This window comes from Egretta garzetta, unplaced genomic scaffold (genome assembly GCF_000687185.1).
Source record: "Egretta garzetta isolate BGI_Z169 unplaced genomic scaffold, ASM68718v1 scaffold138, whole genome shotgun sequence".
In the NCBI taxonomy this organism is placed as follows: domain Eukaryota; kingdom Metazoa; phylum Chordata; class Aves; order Pelecaniformes; family Ardeidae; genus Egretta; species Egretta garzetta.
In genome coordinates this window covers 652952-672712 of record NW_009260598.1, presented here as the reverse complement: position 1 = coordinate 672712, position 19761 = coordinate 652952, and the positions used below count along the sequence as shown (strand labels likewise).

The 19761-nt window shown below is 37.2% G+C and overlaps 1 protein-coding gene across 1 annotated transcript in view; it reads left to right on the top strand.

Moving 5' to 3' along the window:
• Nucleotides 1-18497, top strand: part of FIG4 (FIG4 phosphoinositide 5-phosphatase) — a 71260-nt gene extending 52763 nt beyond the window's left edge. Inside the window, exons 23-24 of the mRNA XM_035900308.1 lie at nt 2896-2985; nt 16126-18497. Of these exons, the coding sequence (XP_035756201.1) occupies nt 2896-2985; nt 16126-16303 (268 nt within the window). The 3' untranslated portion in view covers nt 16304-18497. The remainder of the gene's footprint in view (nt 1-2895; nt 2986-16125) is intronic.
• Nucleotides 18498-19761: the final 1264 nt, after the last annotated feature.

Genomic DNA, 19761 nt, shown 5'->3' with positions numbered 1-19761 from the left:
GGCAGGGCTGCTCTCGATCCTTTCTTTCCCCAGCCTGTACTGATACTGGGGGTTACCCCAACCCAGGTGCAGGACCTTGCACTTGGCCTTGTTGAACCTCATGAGGTTCACACAGGCCCACCTCTCCAGCCTGTCCAGGTCTCTCTGGATGACATCCCATCCTTCTGGTGTGTCAACCGCACCACTCAGCTTGGTGTCATCCGCAAACTTGCTGAGGGTGCACTCAATCTCGCTGTCTAAGTCATTGATGAAAACATTAAACAGCACCGGTCCCAGCACAGACCCCTGAGGGACACCACTTGTCACTGGTCTCCATCCGGACATTGAGCCATTGACCACTACCCTCTGGACGCAACCATCCAGCCAGTTCCTTATCCACCGAACAGTCCACCCATCAAATCCATAGCTCTCCAATTTAGAGAGAAGGATGTTGTGGGAGACCATGTCAAAGGCTTTGCAGAAGTCCAGATAGATGACGTCTGTTGGTTTTCCCTGTCCACTGATGCTGTCACTCCATCATAGAAAGTCACTATGATATCTTCTAATTTGGTGATATGTGATGATTAATCCTGACTTAGTTCATTAATGTTCTCAAAGCATTCCTTTTTCTTTTTATTTAAAAGTCTCTGTTAATTTTTCTTTAGGGGTAGCTACTTCTCTTGTACTCTTTAGTTCTTTGAAATTCCCATTTCCACCTATTTCCTACGTGCTGAGTAATTTGAAGAATAGGGTTGAGGAGGATGTTTCTCATTGTCTCTGAAATTTTTAACTTCACCTATGCCTCTATTCTGCTTATTTATTTTAACCACTAGAAAATGGATGCCAACTTAAGAATTACCCTCTGGTATACCGGATAGTTATTGTTCTGCAAATGGCCCAGTGTCAGCTGGTGTCTACTACAAGTCACTTAGTGCAGATGAACAGCCCTGTGATAACATCCAGAATTGCAGCTACTTCCCATTTTATCATTTTCAGACTGGACTAACATTCAGTCTATTGTTACAGTAGTACTGTAAAATGTATGGGGGCTTTGAAGCTCCCTATTCATATCCTTTTCAAGACAAAAAGAGCTTGCATTTATTTCATTTCCCTCAAACAAAGCAGGTTTTAAAAATATAACAATTACAAATGCCTTACCTCTTTTAGCTAACAAGACAGTGCTATTTATGGTCTGATGTGCTGATTTACGTGGAAGGTATAGATTTTACTGACATCCATTATTATGATGTGCATCGTTTGAGAATAGCAGCAGTTTATTTCACAGTATGATTATAGTTCTCACTTCAGGTCTTTTTCTATTATTGTAGTAAGGGAAATGGAGATGTAAGATCTTGACTCTAATTGACATCTTTGGACATGTTAAATATTTTTTTTTCTTTATTAACATCAGGGACTCGCAGACGTAAAGTACCTCAGATTAAGTTACTTTACATAAGCTGATCTATATTAAGTATATATGCTAATGAAAAGTAATTTGAATCTGTTCAGCCCATTTTCACCGATGGCAGAGATCATTTGTGTTAATTCTCATCAAAACAGAAATCATAGAACCAAAGATTGGTTGAGGTTGGAAGGGACAGGAAGTCCCTCAAATAATTTGAGGATATATACTGCATATCAATTGTATGTGATGTCTAACTGATGTCTGGTAAGTTGCTTGTTTTAATTTAGGCCTTGTTTCTCTCAGAATATTGGATAATTTGAAGGAATTAATAAAAATACTTCTGCCTCTAGTTTGCTTTTATTTGTTTGGGGTCTTTTAAGCTTCTTTCAATAGCAAGCTCTTGCACTAGAAGATCTTAATTATCTTTATTTCCACTTATAATTCCCGTATTTAGAAATGTCAGTATTTATTCCTTCAACATCCAAAGTGATGCCGCATGAAGGCTTGAAACTGACTGCTTCTGAATGAAGCAGAAAGAACAGTCACAATACGTTGTTTAGGAATGTATTGTGCCTTTGTCTTCTGTACACTCTTCCATGCAGTTGCTTTTGCACTGTTAACTGTCCCTTGTTAAAATGTAGCAAATATTTCTGAAATAGACAAATAATACTATTTTTTAATCTAAATAGAAATGAACTATGAAAAAAAACCCCACTGTGTCAGAAAATAGAAGTGTTAACATCGCAACTAACTTTTACTTCTGTTTTCAGTAGCTAGCACAGATGTGTTGGAGAGTGAACAATTTGAGTTCAAGTGTGAGATAACTACATATATATACATGAAACCTTCCGACTTTTCCTCTTAGACTGAGTGAATAAGATTAGAGATTAACTGTTTTTTTAAAAATTTTGCTCCAGTTCATTGCCGAGAAAAAAGCCATAACAGTGTTTTGCATCTTCCAGCAAATATTTGGAGATGGGGTAGTTCTCCCAAAAGGTTGTGCTTGGAAATAAGTGAGCTGGACTGACAGTGTTTCAGCTGAATAAACTAGATTGCATTTGGGTGAGGACTATCTTAAATCTGAAAATTGAGAGACTTTGGCTGAAGACTGTCTTAAATCTGAAAATCGAGAGACTTTCTGAACCTTCTGTTGACTTTTCCCATCGGTTCTTCATCTGACTGATTGCTTTGAAAAAGAGATAGGAAGTTGGCTGTAGCAGGCTTACTATTTCAAAGGAGCAGAGGCCTGTTTCTGTTGCATGACGTACTAGGTGACACCAATTAATAGGCAAATCTTTTTCAAGCTAAAAGAAGCTGCTCTGTTCTCACATGCACCCCTGCAAAGTTTTAAAAATCTCCCTTGTTTAACAGAGAGGTAGCTTATGATCAGTGACTTCTATAACATGACTTAAGGTCTCTTTTTTTGGTGTAATTTTCTTTCATTTGCTGAATTTTGGGGGATAGTTCTTTTACTTTTTTTGATTTATTCTCCCATGTTCTACTTTTCCCAGGTTTGTTCAGCTGGGACAGAGTCAGCATAAACAAGACAAGAACAGCCAGCAATTTTGCTCAAAACACCACTTGGATAGGGTTATAAACTTGTAAGTACTCTTTTTCTTTTTCCCTTTTGCCTATTTCTTTTTGCTTTTGTCATTAGACCTGAAAAATCATCAGGTAAATTTGATGTTAAATTGTTTGAGAGTCATACTTCTGTTGCTTTCACTGCATAAGGGGATTCAATGCATAGCATGAAGAATTAAGTTCCCACTTCTCCCTTGCAACTTTAAAAAAAAAGCGCATTGTTTTTTGTGATTTATTTTTTGGTTCATGGGGGTTTTTGGGGGGTTTTTTTTTGGTTTTATAGTGCCAAGATTTTTGTATTCAAAATTCTTAGCAGTCATGAATTATCACAACACAAGGTGCTGAAGTTACTGAGTTTAAAAAGCAATTTCTTCTTGCTGTGATTGCTTTTGAAAGAGATTGTTTGAAAAGGATTGGTTGACCTGCATATTCACCATTAAAAAAAACATTCAAAGTTGCAACTCAGTCTTCAGTGTGCAGTTATCTCAATTTATTTGTTCTGAGAACACTACGAGTGCCCTGTATTTGTTTCAGTGGACATTTGAGGAATCTTGAGAGGTCAAATGGGCTATTTTTTTTTCTGGTGAATGGACAGGTGCTGAAGAGAGTAGGGTAAAGTGGGAATTGATTCCTGCTTTGTTTTTTGCACTTGATGCCCATCTGTGTCACTGAAGTCAGAGGATCTACGCTAGCTTTAATCAGTATGCAGAGTGTTTTAACTGAAGAAAAGAGCATCTTGAATCTTGCAGAGATGTTATTTTAACAATTAGTCTGCTACATTTTCCTTAGAAGGATCTCCTTGGGTTTTTTTGGTTGTCTGCTCTTTGTTACATACTGGTTCTATGCATTGCTCAGTGATGCTTTGAGCTGATGAGGCAATTTTTATAAACAGTTCATTTGTTACAGTAGATACATTATGCATCTTGTTCCAAACAGGTAAGTAGTTGATGGTAGGTTTTAAGGGAAGATCAAGCTCCGAGTGGTTTTTGTCAATGAAACACTTGAATGCTTTAATCCCGGAAGATTACTTTGGGAGCCATATTCAACAAAGCCAGTTGTGGTAGGATTTCCAGGGAGATCTGCCAGGTGGAATAACTTCTGTGTATTCTGTTCCGAATAGAGTAACTTTCCATTACTATGAAAAATAACTCTAGCATTAAAATTACAATAGGTGCACATTTAATTTATACCGAAATAAGGAATTTAACTGTTTGTGATTATGGATTGGTTATTGCTGTACAAGAATGGCTTCTGGTGATAGGCCAGACTGATTGTTTCAATCTTTTCTTAGTACTAGTATAAAAAAGGGTCGTGATATTATCCAAATATATTATTATTAAAGCAGGTCTTGGAATTCAGGTGATCAACTCCTAACTTCCCAGTTGACATCTTCCTGTACTGTCGGCAGCTTCAAGTTTCACCAAGGCAGGTGAATTATTTACTTTTGTCTCAGGGGTACATGGTCTGTTACCCAACAGCAGGGCCACTTCATAGAACTGCAGACCTTTACTGCAGTCCATGGAATTACAGAAGCCTCAGCTTTGTTTCCTGCGCTGGCCCTAGTCCATTCCCTCTGTGCTGATGAAGTGAAGGAACCTTGAACAGAACACTTACCCAAGTAGGGATAGAGACTGGGGGTGTCTCAGTGGAGCTGAGGGAGCAGAATAACCTGAAACAGATTTATGGTTGTGTATGAGACAATACTGCCTAATATCAGTGCTTAGTAATTTGGTATTATACACATTTGAAGTGATGATGCCACCATGCATGATTCAGCATTAATAAACTTCCAGTTTGTAGGTGAATGTGCCTGTAGTTTTATAATAAAATATATATGATGGGCATTAAAATAGTAAGGTAGGTTGACAAACTGTGAAACTGTTTTTAAAAATGAAGGAACAACCCTGAATGTTTTGAAGAGAAATGGTTATTAAGAAATTATTTTATAATAATAGGATTATTTTTTCTATGAATGAAAGTGAATCCTTTTGTATAATTGTAAAATCTCCCAGCATGTTTGGCAGTGTAGGAGATAATCATTCCATACTTTCTTGCCCCCTTGGAGTAAATTATTCCCCATGCTATGCTGCTGTAAAATGAGCGTGTTAAAGAGAGTCTTTACAGATAACTCTGGTGGAGTTTTGGTCGCCAGATGTTAATTTTTCTCCCTTCCTGAGTGTAATTTCCATGTGTTTCCAAATAGTGGAATTGTAAAAGTCACAGAGCACACAAATCTCTGCCTCCTGTCACTCCTCTTCTTGAAGTCATGTAGATCATCTTTCTCTGCCAGTTCTACCAGACCCGCTCTTCTGTGCAGATCTAAGAGAAAACAGGGTTTCTTCTAGTTGCTATTTTTTTTTCCCCTGAAAGTGTATCTTTATACAGCTTAAAAATGTTTTTCAGCTTTTGTTCTGCAACTTTTTAAAAATGTTTAAATACTGTTTGGATGGTGACAGATTGCTCTGTCAAGAAAAGTCATAAATGTAGGCATTCTTGAAAGGCATGTTGTGCAATTCTGGAACAAGGAAGCTTTCTCTTACTGAGTTGGAATTGCTGCTCTGAATCCGGAATTTCCTTGGAGAATACTAACTTTTTAGAGATAAAATATCATGAACATACTATACTCAAGATTAGGTTGAGAGAGAGGGGTTTTAGTAACAACAGCTGAGGCACATCTTGCACTTGTTGGACTGTATATTTCCTTGTTTGTCAAGGTGCACTTGAAGAAATTGGAATATTATAGTAACTTGTATTAATTTGATGAAAGGTGCATTTTAAATTGGAAAAAAAAAACTGGCAAATTTGATTCTCCAGTAGTTCCTTCTAGATACAAATGCAATTAAACCACAGTCCTTTTCATGGTAAAATGAAGTACTCAATCTGAAACTTTGGTTTCTCATCAGCAGTGAGAGGTAATTTAGGCTTAGATTAGTTGCTGTCAGCACTTTTCGAGAAAAACTTTTTTTTAATATCCTTTCTCGATCTTAAGAAAAAACCCCAAAACTTACAACCTTAAACCTTGTGGCAATTTTTATCAAATAGATAAAAGCCAATACAAAAATTTTTACAGTGTCACTTTGGTGATATTTATGAACTCAAATATGCATTGTAGAAATACTGAAGAGAACCTTCTGGCTTCAGTTTAGAAACTCTAAGTGTAGATTAGAAACAAACAATGGATACTTGAACAGAGACTACAGTGATGCAGTGAAATAATACTGAAGAGGAGTGGAGAATGTGGAAGGATATTGAAGTTCCTCTTTTTGCTCATAGAAATTCCATGAAGGAAAAAAAGGGTAGAATTTTAGTTAGAGCTAAACAGAGCTGGACTACTTTTAGCACAAACTGTTATCATGTATGTGAAGAGAGACTCTAACTACTGTATTATAATTACTGTTGGCTGACACAGTGCACCTGTTTCTGGTTCCCTAGTACTCATTGCAGTGTGGTATAAATGATACTGTTAAAAAATACTCTCCCAATCACTTGCCAGATGTACTTCTTACATCTAGGAGTACAAGAAGTTTGATTCCCTCCTGAACAGGGAATTGAGTCTTTTGATTCACTGCAGCACTTCTGGAGAAGAGTGTTGTGCCTGTGCCCATTGTGGCCTATGCAGTAGAGCAAGAATGCTTCTGCACCACCTTTAATTCATCCATAGGTATCTACTCTGCTGTTCGGTTTTGTGGGGCACTGGTGATGCTCAAGCAGGAGAAACACCTTAGTGAGTGGTATTTGCAGCATGGTCTAGAGCTATGTTCTCCTCAAATATTTGAAAAACAGACCCTGTCTTCAGACATACATCATATGGCCCATGTTTTCAAAAGTTCCCTTAATGTTAAATGTGTAATTTTTATTTTTTTTTTAAACCAAGACTACCTAGATTCTGCTTGTCATCCAAGTATTGATCAAACGTGACTGAAACTGAGTAGCAACTAAATGTCTACAAGTTAGCAGCTAACTATATGCAAAGGAATATATGGGCTTTTAAACTGTTTGTTTCTATGTATTTGCATGTTATATACATTATTTTCTCACCAATATAAAAGTAATGAAGCAAATTTCAGTGAACAATGGAGCAATCTGTATTTCCCATTTTTGTTAATTAAATGCTCTACTGGAGTATATTATATCTATAATACCACTTCAAAATACGAAAGTAAAAACAAAGCAGTACATTTTCTAATTTTAATGAAGTGTTTTACAGCCCTAGTTACTTTTGAAAGCTGTTACCTCAGTTTAGAGCAATTCTCTTGTTCATTCAGTACTTCCATGTGACTTTATTAATACAAGGTCTATTTCTTGGAGGATTAGATAAAACATAGATTTATATTTATAAACATGGCATTATCACTGCTTTATAACTGTACTAAAGAAAAAGATGGTCTTGAACTTGTCATCTTTCTGTGTATTCACATCCTAGGAGTTTTTGGGAGATTTCTTATGTTGAAAGCAAGTGAACAAAGGATGTTTAGAGTGTTAAGTATATTTATTTCTTACATTAAACCCATGCAAAATAGCTAAACAGTTTCTTGGCACTGCTGTGGAAACAGTGAATCAAAAGGCATTCATAACTAGTCAACAAGTGACTTCAGAAATGATGTTATCTTGGATTTTCAAGTGTGTTGATAGTTTCACAGTACAGTGCTTTTTTGCATGCTCTCTGCTTCAAATACGCACTCCAAATGTTGCTTTACATCAGAAAATTAGTTAAACTTCATTGAAAGCATTTATTCACAAAATAGGGAATTGTTATAAATATTCATGCATAATATAGGTGAAGAAATTGTTTATATTTTGTCATCTGTTTACACTAAGCTTATTATCACAAAGGTCTCATGTAGTGGCTGTCTTCTGATAAGGTGGCAGTCAAGGTTTCATTTTTAAAAAAACAGTACATATTCTGCACTTCAGTAGAGCATCTTCTTGCTAGACAGCCCTTTGGCAGAGCAACGTCTGGTCTTCAGTGAAGTTTTTTATCCTTAGTCTCCCCTTTGAAATCTCCCGGAAGAGACTGAATAGATGCTGTGTTTTTACCTACAACTCATTTTGTCTTCCTTTTCTCGGAAACAGGATAGCTGTGCCTCTTATTTAAAACAAGCAGTGCTTCAGCTCCTTGGAGGTGTAAATATCTGTGTTAAATTGGGAGGCACCTACCTTACTTCTGTCCTTAACTAAAAACTCTTGGCCTCTGTGATGGATGAAATTCTTTCCTGTTTGGTGATTATTTGATTTTACTTTAAAATGTCCTGTACTGGATCTCTCATTCTGTATATTAAGCTGTATATTAAGAAGCATATATGATCTAAAACCTCTGTATACCTCAAAATAAAAGTATGTAGCTCACTAGTAGCTCTTGATTCAGAGCAGAGATGAGGATAAATAACCACTTTGGGTTAACTGATCCAACATAGATGTGTTACAACAACTTTAGTTTCTCTTGTTCTTTTGACTCAAATGTATCCCCTGTTCTGGTATTCTAAATATAGCTTTAAGGATTAGTCTTCCTCACTTGATTTGAATCTTTGCTCTTTTTGACTCTCGGTATTTTAAACAAAGCACTTCTGTGATTCTCCAGCATTTATTGCCTGTGAGAATTTGCTTGAAATTTACTGGTCAGGCTATTTATAAATTACCTGGATTTTGTCTTTTGTCTAAAGACGAAAGGTTGCCTTTCATGGGGATTCTGAATGGTGTTAGCACTGTCAGTGTGCTTGTCTCTTGCAAAATGGCTTGACTAAGCTGACTGCTATGAAGAGTGTCTTCGTTTTATATTCTGGGACCGCGGTTTTAAAGTCATTGTGTGCACTTTCCCTGAAAGTACTTGATGCTTCATGTTGGCTGGAGAAGACAAAAGAGTATCAGGAATCAACACCACATACAGCGAATCATTTTGTCATTTTGGGCTTGAAGTCAGACATCTCAAAAAGAATACTACTGGGAAGGCCCTGCGGAAAAGCAATAGTATGATCAGAGTTTGTAGGACTCTCCAGAAAAGAGCTGGCTGAGGACTGAAGGAAATAAGTAGGTCCATGTTGTGATGGTTTATAAAATGCTCTGCTGAAGTTTGACAGGTGAAATGGTTTGGTATTATGGTTTAAGTCACAGCATGACTGGATTTGATGGGAGAAGTTAACAAAACAGCAGAGCCGATTCTAACAGCTCAATCACATACTTTTTCTGTTACTTGTGCAAGCTTTGCTCCTTGTTACAGCGCTCCATAAATCAGCTCAGCTCATCAGTCTGCAGCAAACTAATTCAGCAAAAAAAAGCAAATAGATTCCTGGTAGATTAATGAGATTATTTAGACCAGTGAAGGTCCCAGTTATCACCAGGGCCAGCACAGAAGAGAGAGAGCCACAAGGTCAAATGCAGCAGAACTTTCTTAGGCGGCTGGTGGCAATTTGTTAGACTGGCTCAGTCATCTTGCATAGCACGCTTTTGACAGGTCAGGGAGCAGAGCTTGAGCTCTTTCCAGGGATCTTGGAAAAATGATTTGAACTCCTTGTGATTCAGATCCCCACGTATGTAGGAAGAATTATCTTTTTCCCATTCATGTGTTCTGTCAATATTGAGCTCTGAGCTTTTCAGATTAAAAAGCTCATGTGCCTAGCATTTTTGATAGAGTTGTCAACTGAGATGCTCAATGTTATTTTAACAATAAAACTGCTAGCATTCATCTGTCTCATACTGATTTAGATCATAATTTTCATTTATTTATGTCTGTTTTAAATTTAAAAAAAATGAATACATTTTTAATACCTGAATGTTCACACCTGATCTCTGGATCCTAACTATTTCCTCCCTATCTACGTTGAATCCTCAATAAAAATCTATGTGTCAAAGCTCATAAAATCCATTGATGTAAAAAAAAAAAGCCTGCAACAGTGGCATGCATACCTTCAGAATGATATGTGAATTGTGATGAAATTTAGCAATCATTTTTCAAACCCAAGGGCTTTTTTTTTTAACCTGAAAAAAATACTTTGAGCTATAAAACAATAGTCCAGTACAATTCTGACTTGACAGTGACCTTGTTGTCACTGCAACATGCATAAAAATTTAGTTTGTATCTGCTATCCACCTGGTTTAGCATTTCTGTATGTCATGCATTAAAAGGATAATGCAGGAGTCCCACGGGACTAGAAAAAAACATTGAGTTTTATAACTGGTCTTAGATCCTTTTTTTTTTTTTTTTAATGCGTCAAAATATGTTCTGCTCTGTTACTAAATTTGCCTTTTTCCAAATTTTAGATTAAGAACTATTGTATCTTTTACTACAGTGATCACTTTTAAAATGCTTCAAAAGTTCAGTGGCTTAAAGCTTGGTTTTTTAATTTTATTTTGGGGTTAGTGGGCTGGTGTTTCTCACTTTTGCCTATGAAGTGTCATTTTGACCCTAATGTCAGCAGCACTGAAATCATATCCTCTAAAAATGTGACTGTAACAAATTCTTGTGAAATATGACAGTAAATCTAGTTATTTCTACATTGTATATTATGGATTTGGGGTTTTGTAGTATTAACAGTCTCTAGCAAAAACCAGAAGGTACTAAACTGTATGCTACCTCAGCTCGTCTACTTTTAGACCTTTTAATGAAAATTCTCAGGACCCTTCTTCAACCTGTCCCTCTGTCTTCTCTGTGAAGTGATAAATTTCTTTTCATCAGTTTAAGAGAACTGCCTTCCTCAAGTAATCCTATTTGTAAAAGTCTAAGCTTTTACTTTCCAAAAAGAAACACAATTGTCCTCTTTTTTTTTTGTGAGTTCTTTTGATGATTGTTTTGTTTTGTCCTGTACTACCCCTAGGTTCCATTCTGTGTTCGATCTTTCTTTGTGGTCAACGTAAATCACCCCTATTTAAAAGATTTATCTTTCCTCAGAGATCACCTTTCTGTATCAGATGTTCTGACCTTCTCTCATATTCCTTCTGTCTGCCCTGTAGAGAAGCTGCTTCTAATTTGTATTGCAAAATGCTCATTTAGATGTATACCTGTGTAAAGAGAGTCTCTTCTCTCTCTCTAACTTTTGAACATGTACATGCCGTTGGAGTTTCAGGTGGTTGTTGTGGGACTGGGATGCAGTCCAGGTTTTGCTGCGGTCAGTTCTCTAAGACACAAGTCTCAGTATTATTGGACAGAAGAGGTTTCCTGGTTTTCAGTCCTCTCTACTTGCACAGAATGTGACCGAAACTTTGTTGTATGGTGATGCTGGTGTCTAAGGAAGGAAAATTCTGCTGAAGGCTCTTTCAAAGCACACCAAGCAATTTAAAGGGATACCATTTACAGGGGGAGACAACCAAACAAAAACTCTGGATTTGGCAGAGTTTTGTAGGTCATATATATATTTGCTTAGGATTCGAACAAGGCAACAGAGTACATTTTGTCTCCTTTTTTGGATATACTTGAGAGACTTGAGGAAACTAATCAATGTTGAAACAAACGTGGTGGCTTTCTGGGGACTGCTTTATTCTGCTATCACTGCTAAGCACATCAACCATGCACTTTTCCTTCAAAGTATGGAACATCTTTGTTATAACTGAAGATTTTAGCTGTATCTTCTTTTGCTGTAGAGAGAATGCTACTCTTTGTGAAACCGTAACACCATGAAGCCTGTTCACAAGTGGGATGAAAATAACTGTACTTTGCATGTCAAGGATGCTGTCCTTCATGACATGGTGTTTACATTCCTACCTATGTAATTTTCATTGGGAGGCCATAGAGCTTCAGGTCTCTAGGGAGATCTGATAGCCGAGTCATAAATAATGTGCTCTCCTTCATGACTCTATTGTAAGATATTAAACTTATTAAGTAGATTAGATTTTTACATGAATAATGTTAGAGCAATTACTTTAATTAAATGACTGGATAATAGAAGCACAAATACTTACAGCTTAATACAGGGGTTTTAGTCAAAGTCGACATCTATGAACATGCAGTTCTTTCAATATATTTTTATCATGTTGAAGGAAGTAGGTGGAAAATTGAGATGTAGTTACTAAATGCTTCAAATGAAATGCACTTTGCTGTCCAGTTTCCATTGTGCCTAAGGAAATGACTTTTGACTCATAGTGCTTCAGAAATGTCACGTCTTTAGAAACAAATCAACAAATAGAGAAGGCATCAAATTAGTGTTATGGCTTTGTTTTGGTTTTTTACTTAATTGTTCACTTGCTAGTGGACTAGACAGGCTAGCTGCATTTAAGTGACATCTTTTGGTGTTAGATGGTGACATTGGTAAGTTAGTACAGTGTGCTAGTGTCAAATACCATTGCTAGAGTCTCAGCGTGAATGCTTTAGACTAGGTAAATAAATACCTGCAGGCGCCGTGGGTGCTTTGAAAAGCAATCTACTTTTAAAGCATCTAGATATAAATTTAGATGGACTAATGTTCGGTACCAATTCTGAGAACACCCACCTTAATGTTTTATTATAAACTAGAAGAATATCATAGTGATAATGAGAAGGAACTGTCACTCTGGGGAAAAAAAAAAATAGAAAGAAAAGGTTAAGTATGGTAGAATTTCCATAGTAGTATTCATAGTTTACCGCAAAAGCTCAAATAAAACACTGATTTGGTGAGAGCGTAATAGCAGAGATTGGACTCTTCAGAAGAGTTTCAACTCTCTTAAAATAAGAGTTTTGTGTTAAGAAAAGCATAAAAATGGTAAGCATTTTGGAAATTTTATCCTAATCATACAAGCAGGTAATTTGCTTACATTTTTAGTATTTGCTTACATTCCACTATAGTGCCACAGAATTCTAAGACTAAGAAGCCTAAACAGGAATTGCAATACAATCTAAAGTAAGGAAAATTTAAAAATATGTTCTATGCAGTAAGGCTTCACTCTTTGCAAACTCTTTAGCTTTATTTTTATCTCTAACTCTAGAACGGCCAAATGTTTCTATGACATAACCTAGCAAACTCTGTCTGCATCCTGGTAAAATGTCACTTGGTTTTAAGTATTGCAGGCAAACTCTGTGGGTGACCAGTGACTTTATTGTCTTAAATTCAATGGTATACCTGTATAAGCAATTCCATTATTGCAGTCCAAGTATAATCAACTGAATTTATTGCCATGTAAAATGGAAAAAATACAATTTTAAATATGAAATTGTAAAATATTACTTTAATATGGAAATATTTGTATTTTATATTCCAGTTGTAGTGGACTATTAGGTATACTATCTTACATAACACATCGCTGTCATTTTATAAGATTAACAAACCATCACATGCTGAAACATCCAAAATCTGACATATTTTAATAAAATAAGGGAGCAAGTTTTTTGGCAGTTTTAATAGAGGTCCAGTGTCAAATATTAGTTTATGCTCATAATGCAACTAGAAGATTACTACTGCTTTTCATTTATAGAAGGGCTCTGCCATCATTTGAGTGTCCCAGTTGTTCAAAGGCATCATTCCTTGGTTTTTGCCTTCAAAAGAGGAGATTATACACACAGAAATAACTTCTTGTCTCTTGAAGAGCATCCAGGTAGTGAGTCATGACTGTGGCTTCTGTGGAATATGGCAACGATGCTAATATCTATGAATCTTTATTGCATTTGGGCTGGTTGATGTTCGCTTTTGGAAATACTGAGCTTTGACAATAAGTTGCTGCTGCAATTTCTTACCCGAGACATTCTGAGCCCAAATAGATGTGCGTATGCTCATACAATATTTAACAATAGCATTCTGACTGTTTCAGCTACTGGCACTGGCTACTATTCCAATATGCTGTTATGTAAAGTATTTAGAAAATTTGTCTTGATCAGAAAATAACTAGTGTATGAAGAGAGATGAAATGCGCTTGATTGTATGACAGTGATGTGGAAGAGGCAAACAGCGAATGCCTGTTCACCATTTCTCCCAATGTAAGAATTATGAGCAACCAAGGCCCATGATAACAAGTGAAAGGAATGTCACACCAGACACAAGTAATGGAACTTATTCCCACAGGATTCTGTAAGTGTCAGATACTAGAAAAAAGTGAAAACCTATGGAAATGACTCTTTGTGAAACAGTAGTCTAGTTTCAAATTTTGATTGAGGTAGATCCTGAATCCTGGTTGCTCAAATACAGGAGGATATACTGGAGAAGGCATTGTTAAGTACCTATTCTGTTTTAATAATCTGTCCACAAAAATTGCTGCTAGCTACTCCGTGAGATGGGCCCCATGAAATTCTGGTTCAACCTAGAAGGAAATATCTGATACAGAGAAATGTTCAGGGTATGTGGTGGTATGAAAGTGAGTCTCTAGAACTGAAGTCTTTTTTGTTGTACAGAATACTTGGGCAGCTTTGTTTATATAGAGTATTTACAAAGCAGCAGTATTTTAGTAGCTAGCTGGAAAGTAAATTGGCTTTTCCAGATGAAATAGGAGCTAAAAATGTGTGAAACTGGTGATTTAGAGAATTCTTTAAAACATGTATGTAATTTTTTTTTTTGGTAACTGAGAAATAATTTATTTCTCCTTTTCAGCATTTATCAGTGCATTGTATCTGCTGTTGTAGATAATCATAGTTCTGTCAGATCATTTCAAGCTTTGATTTCCTCTAAATCTCAAACAGTATTGGCAGAAGTTTGTGTATAGGTTACCTTCAGATGGCAACATGTTAGTCATTGAACGTTCTGTTGTGGAATCCAGACTGATCTGCTATCATACAGGTTAAATGTCTATCCTGTTTAACTCTGGGAGTATTTTATAAATAAATTACTAAAATATTGCTGGGAAATGTACATAGTATATTTATGAATACAGCTTTCACAATAGCTACAGTGTTTTAAAAGCAAAGTGATTTACTGCACAGTGCTTTGAGTGTTTATTAATTTATTATGTATTGAGTATAAATAGTTTTGTTGCTACCTTGCAGTTGATTGTGGAGAACGCATTACTAAAGTGTTTGGCTTAGAATCATAGAACATTAAATTGGAAAGGTCCCTGAAGGTCATCTGATCCAGTCCCCTGCTCAGAGGAGGACCAAATTAGATGAAGTTGCACAGGGTGACGTACCCTTGCATTTTGATTATCCTTAAGGAAGGAGGTTCCACAGCCTCTGAACCTGTTCCAGTGTTCAACCACCCTCACAGTGGAAAAAAGGTTCCCTTGTATCTAATCAGAATGTCCCATCTTGCAATTTGTGTTCCCTTTTTGAAATTAGTTTTTTAATCACGCACTTCAAGAAGAGTCTGGCTTTACACTATCTATACCCTCCCATTAAGTAGTTGCTGGCAGCAATAAGGTCTCCCTTAGCTTCTCTTCTCTGGGCTGGACAAACCCAGTGCTTGCAGCCTCTCTCCATGTGCCATGTGATCCAGCTCTAATCATCTTGGTGGCCTTTGTTGGATTGATCCAAGTATTTCATTGTCTGTCTTGTACTGGAGAGCCCAAGAGTGGGCACAGTTCTCCAAATGTGGTAGCTCAAGCCCTGACTAGAGGCAAACAATTGCTTTACTTGAGCTGTCGGCTATGCGCTTTTCAAGAGTTGTAGTTAAAAGACCAGTTTCTACCTTATGAGTGAGCCTGATTTACAGTGGTGCTTAGAAAACGGCTGACATGCTCAGGTTCTTGTAAACTACATATTTTTCTCATAAGATGAGTAGGTTTAAATATTAGAATTCAAAGACAGCATTTATGGCACAAAGCTATTTAAAAAATATTTTCATAAAATATTAGCTGTCCCAGTGTACAGAGTGCTGTTGCTGGTAATAAGCTGTCTGTTTCCTGATAACTAGGTGGAAATTTCTTATCTGATCAAGCCTTTCTATATGTTGGTTCAGAGTATAATTGCTACTAAGTGAATAGCTCAATAAAGTTTCCCTGTTACCTGCTATAGTGCATGGCACAGATCTGTTTCAGCTTGGGTACTTACTGACCGTAGCAGATCTGAGGAAGGATGAAGAAATGAGGACAGAGCGGAGGGAAGTGAGAAAGTATTCTGTAACATGATTAGTGACAACTTACCTAATTACCCTACTTGGGAAGCTGGGTCTTATCAGGTCTGCAGTAGTGATAAAAATCTAGGTAAATGAATTATCTAGTGAGAAGTTGCCCTTCCATTGTCTCTCATATATATTTCAAGGAAAAAAAATACTTTTCTCTCTCTTTGGAAAATTTTTACCTAAAGTTCCAAATAGTCTGTGTGTTTGGTTTTTTTCCAGAATACCCATCTCCTCCTTTTCTCAAGACAATATTTACGAAGTCCAGCCTCCAAGAGCTGATAGGAAATCAATAGAGATTTTTCACGCTCACATACAGGCTGGAAGAGGAAACATGCAGCCGCTGGGAAAAGATGACTTCCTCATGTACAGAGAGTACATTCGAAACAGATACATGTAAATACAAGCCGGATTCTCCTGCCAAGTCTGCTGTACTGATAGGTCATAAAATAATTTTAGAAAGGAAACCTAGTTTGGTATTTTCCAGTAATAAATTTATTATCTAACATTTCTATTTATTATGCTTTACTATTATACATTTACAGTATTGTGCTTTACAGGAAAGAAGTGATTTAATATCTGATCTTCAGCTGAAAGTGAAAGTGTATCTTAAGAGACTAGGTGAATAATCAGAGCACCTACAGTCACTGAAGAGTATGTAGCAATGTATGGCAAAGAAAATATGACATCTTTAGGTTTTATATTAATTTCTTACATTGTTATGTTTGCTAGTAAAGTTGAAGTGATTTGTACATAAGAATCAGAATATAAGACTTCTCTTCCTCTTTGTTCCATGACAGCAAACAACCTTTTTTTACAACAGAATGTTTTCTGATATTTCTTCAGATTTTTAGCAAACCAAGTGCTAAAATGACTGCTTGTAATTTACTGCTTTCTTAAGCAAAAGGGGAAAATGTGTGGCTTATTTCAAAATCCAAATTTGCATCTAGACTTACAAACTTTGTAACCCTAATTTATGTCGAAACTAATCTCACTGGTGCCAGTAGCTACAGAATCTGTGCCACATGCAGGGTGAAAATGGCTTGTGGCTAATTATCATGGGCTTCTAGTAGGAATCTGAGGTGAACCACTTACTGACTGCATCTGCAAATGAAAGAATGCTCTCCACTCTACTGGGTTTAGACTCTTAGAGGGCTGTTGTTTTTCTGTATGACAGGCATTATCCTTTTTGCAGCGTACTCTTTCCATCCCTGTATTTGTGCTCCTGCAAGATGTTTTCAGGTTCAAGCCTGCCGCCTCCCAGTAAATCAGCATTGGTAAGTGAGGTACGGAGACTGAATCAGCTGGGGTGGTCACGCAAGAGGAAGCAGTAGTTGGGTTAGGCAAGACTGAACACCATGCACAGTGCTAGGTAAGAAGTGGAGAGGCAGCAGGTATCTGAAATAGGTTGTTTAATTTGGGCTTGTGATTAAAACATTTCTCAAATTAAAAAAAAAAGGGGGGGGGGGGGAAAAGGGGGAAAACCCTATTTTCAATTACAAGCTAAAATTCCCAACACTGCTCTCTAGCCCTTTGCCTTGAAGAATACTGACAGTGTCAGCAGCGTCCTTGACAAACCGTGTTATTCTGCAAGCTAGTACAGAGCAGGACTTTCTGGAATAAGTGTTTGAGGGATGTCAGCCAACTGCATGTACGAGATGTAGAGAATGTGTTTGTGTTCATAGTAAATTGCTTGCAGGCAGCTACCCCAGATTCTTGGCTGCATGCTGCAAACGTAGTCTTGAATATGTTTGCGTATTTTATGCAGTAAGTTGCACTTCCGTCAGTAATTCAGTGAAAGAAAAGATGCAGCGGGTAAAGGGAAAAGATAGAAGTTTCTTGCGATAGAAGCCTGTGTGTTTCAGCGAGTGACTTGTATGCAGCCAGTGAGAGAACATGGTGCCTCAAGCTGCTGAAAAATTTTGGTGTCCATTCTCTTTTGTTAATTGTTTAATACTATTTTGAGAGAAATGAATGTATTTTAGGAGATGTGAGAATGAAATGTTGCTTTAGATAATACTTCATTGCAACTGTCAATGTTGGGGTTTTTGGGTTTTTTTTCTCTGGAAAAAAACCTGTACTGAATTCTTTTGGCCAATATGAAAAATAACTTGAAGGAATAAACGACTGCTTTGGAAAACCATAGAGCTGGAATCCTTATCTAATGAGGCAAACACATGCTTTTCTTGCTGCACTTAAACTATTTCAAAGAATATTTTCTAGACTATCACAATCCTTATACTTTTGTTGTTCACAGATACTAGTAATTTATCAAAAGTTGCTCTTGAAAGTGTACCACTTAACCACAGATAAGGCAAAGGATGTTGCTTTCTTTTTCAATATCTACTGTTGTTACAAAATATAGGAACTGTAATAATTTTACAGCTCTAAGAGAAAAAATGTTCATGTTTCAGCAATTCAAATGCGCCTCAGGAAAAGAGGATTGAAGGGGTTTGTTTTTACAAAGTTTTGAGCGATGAATGACATCTCAGTCCATTCTCTGTAATATAATGCCAGGCATTTCGGCATCTCTCTAAATGTGTGCCATGAGAGTCCTGTCGTGGCATCCCCTTGAATCTTTTAGTATGTGTAACTGCTGCTTGGTTCTCCTGGCTGCTTATAGGGGTTTAAGCCATGTGCATTACTTCATATGCTCGGGTATTAATATTCAAGGTGATAGCTTGTATGATCTACCATCTAGCAGCTGCTCAGAATACTTCAGGGTGCTAAAGTCAGCTGTTTACTAGGTTTATTTAAAAAAAATAAAACGATGTACAAAGCAAGACTCCCAGCTTAACACTGCCTGAATGCTAAACTTTCAACAGTCTGAACAGATCTGCTGCCTAATGTGTGTAAAGGGTTAATTTAAAAAGAAAATCCGCTCATCAGCCATATAACCAGTTCAGTTGTACAAAGGACCCCAGAGATGCTGCCTCTGCATCTACCCACTTTATTCTGTTCTTGTGATAATAAGGTCCAGTGCTCAGCCGTGTTAGAAGTTCTGAATAGATGCATGCATTTCCCTTTCAGAAGCTGAGGACAAAGTGTGTAAAATAAGTAGAAACACAAAAAGAATGGGCTGTGTTGGCTCTGAAGACTAACTCTTTTTGACTCTCAAGTGCTAATGATCACCTTTATTTTATTTGTCCATATAGCTTAATGTTATTTATGACACATGTGTTGGGTTTCCTCCAAAAGATATTTACTTTGTTTCAGTGTGTTTGAAGGTTACACTGAAATGCAATACTAAAACGTGCACCTGAAGAATAAGGACTTTGGGTTCTTTTCTTGTGGGTTCAGGAGGCACAGACATCAGATTAGGGCTCTGTCATTTCTGAGCCAGTGGTTCTTGGACGCCAGTCCAACAGCTTAATCTCTGTTCTGTGACCCTCTTCAGATTGATAATTGTGCCCGTAGAAGCAGTCATTCCCCAGTGCTTTCATCAGTAATTTTCCCCTCCTCGTGAGCTTGGCTTCCACTTGCAAAGCCCACTGACTTTTTGTTCTCCCACTCTCATTCCTTTCCAGAGAGACTTGGATATGACCCTGAGATAGGATCCTTTCAATGCGCACACAGCTACAGCAGCTACCAGAGGGGAGAAAGAGCTGTACATAGTTCTGGGATGACATTTGTGGTAGCTCTTTGTTTTGGTGATGAGTTTTGGAGATTTTTGCACAGGATCCTGGGAAGGTTCTGCTGGCTTTCACAGACTCAGGCCAGCCTTCACTTGTATAAACTCCAAAGCATGTGACCTGTTAGAGAGTAGTGTTTTACAGTAAAAGGACAGCTTCACTTGGGAGATCATTCCCTTTTCCATAGGAGTTTCACCCTATCAGTACTCCTGAATAATTACGCGTA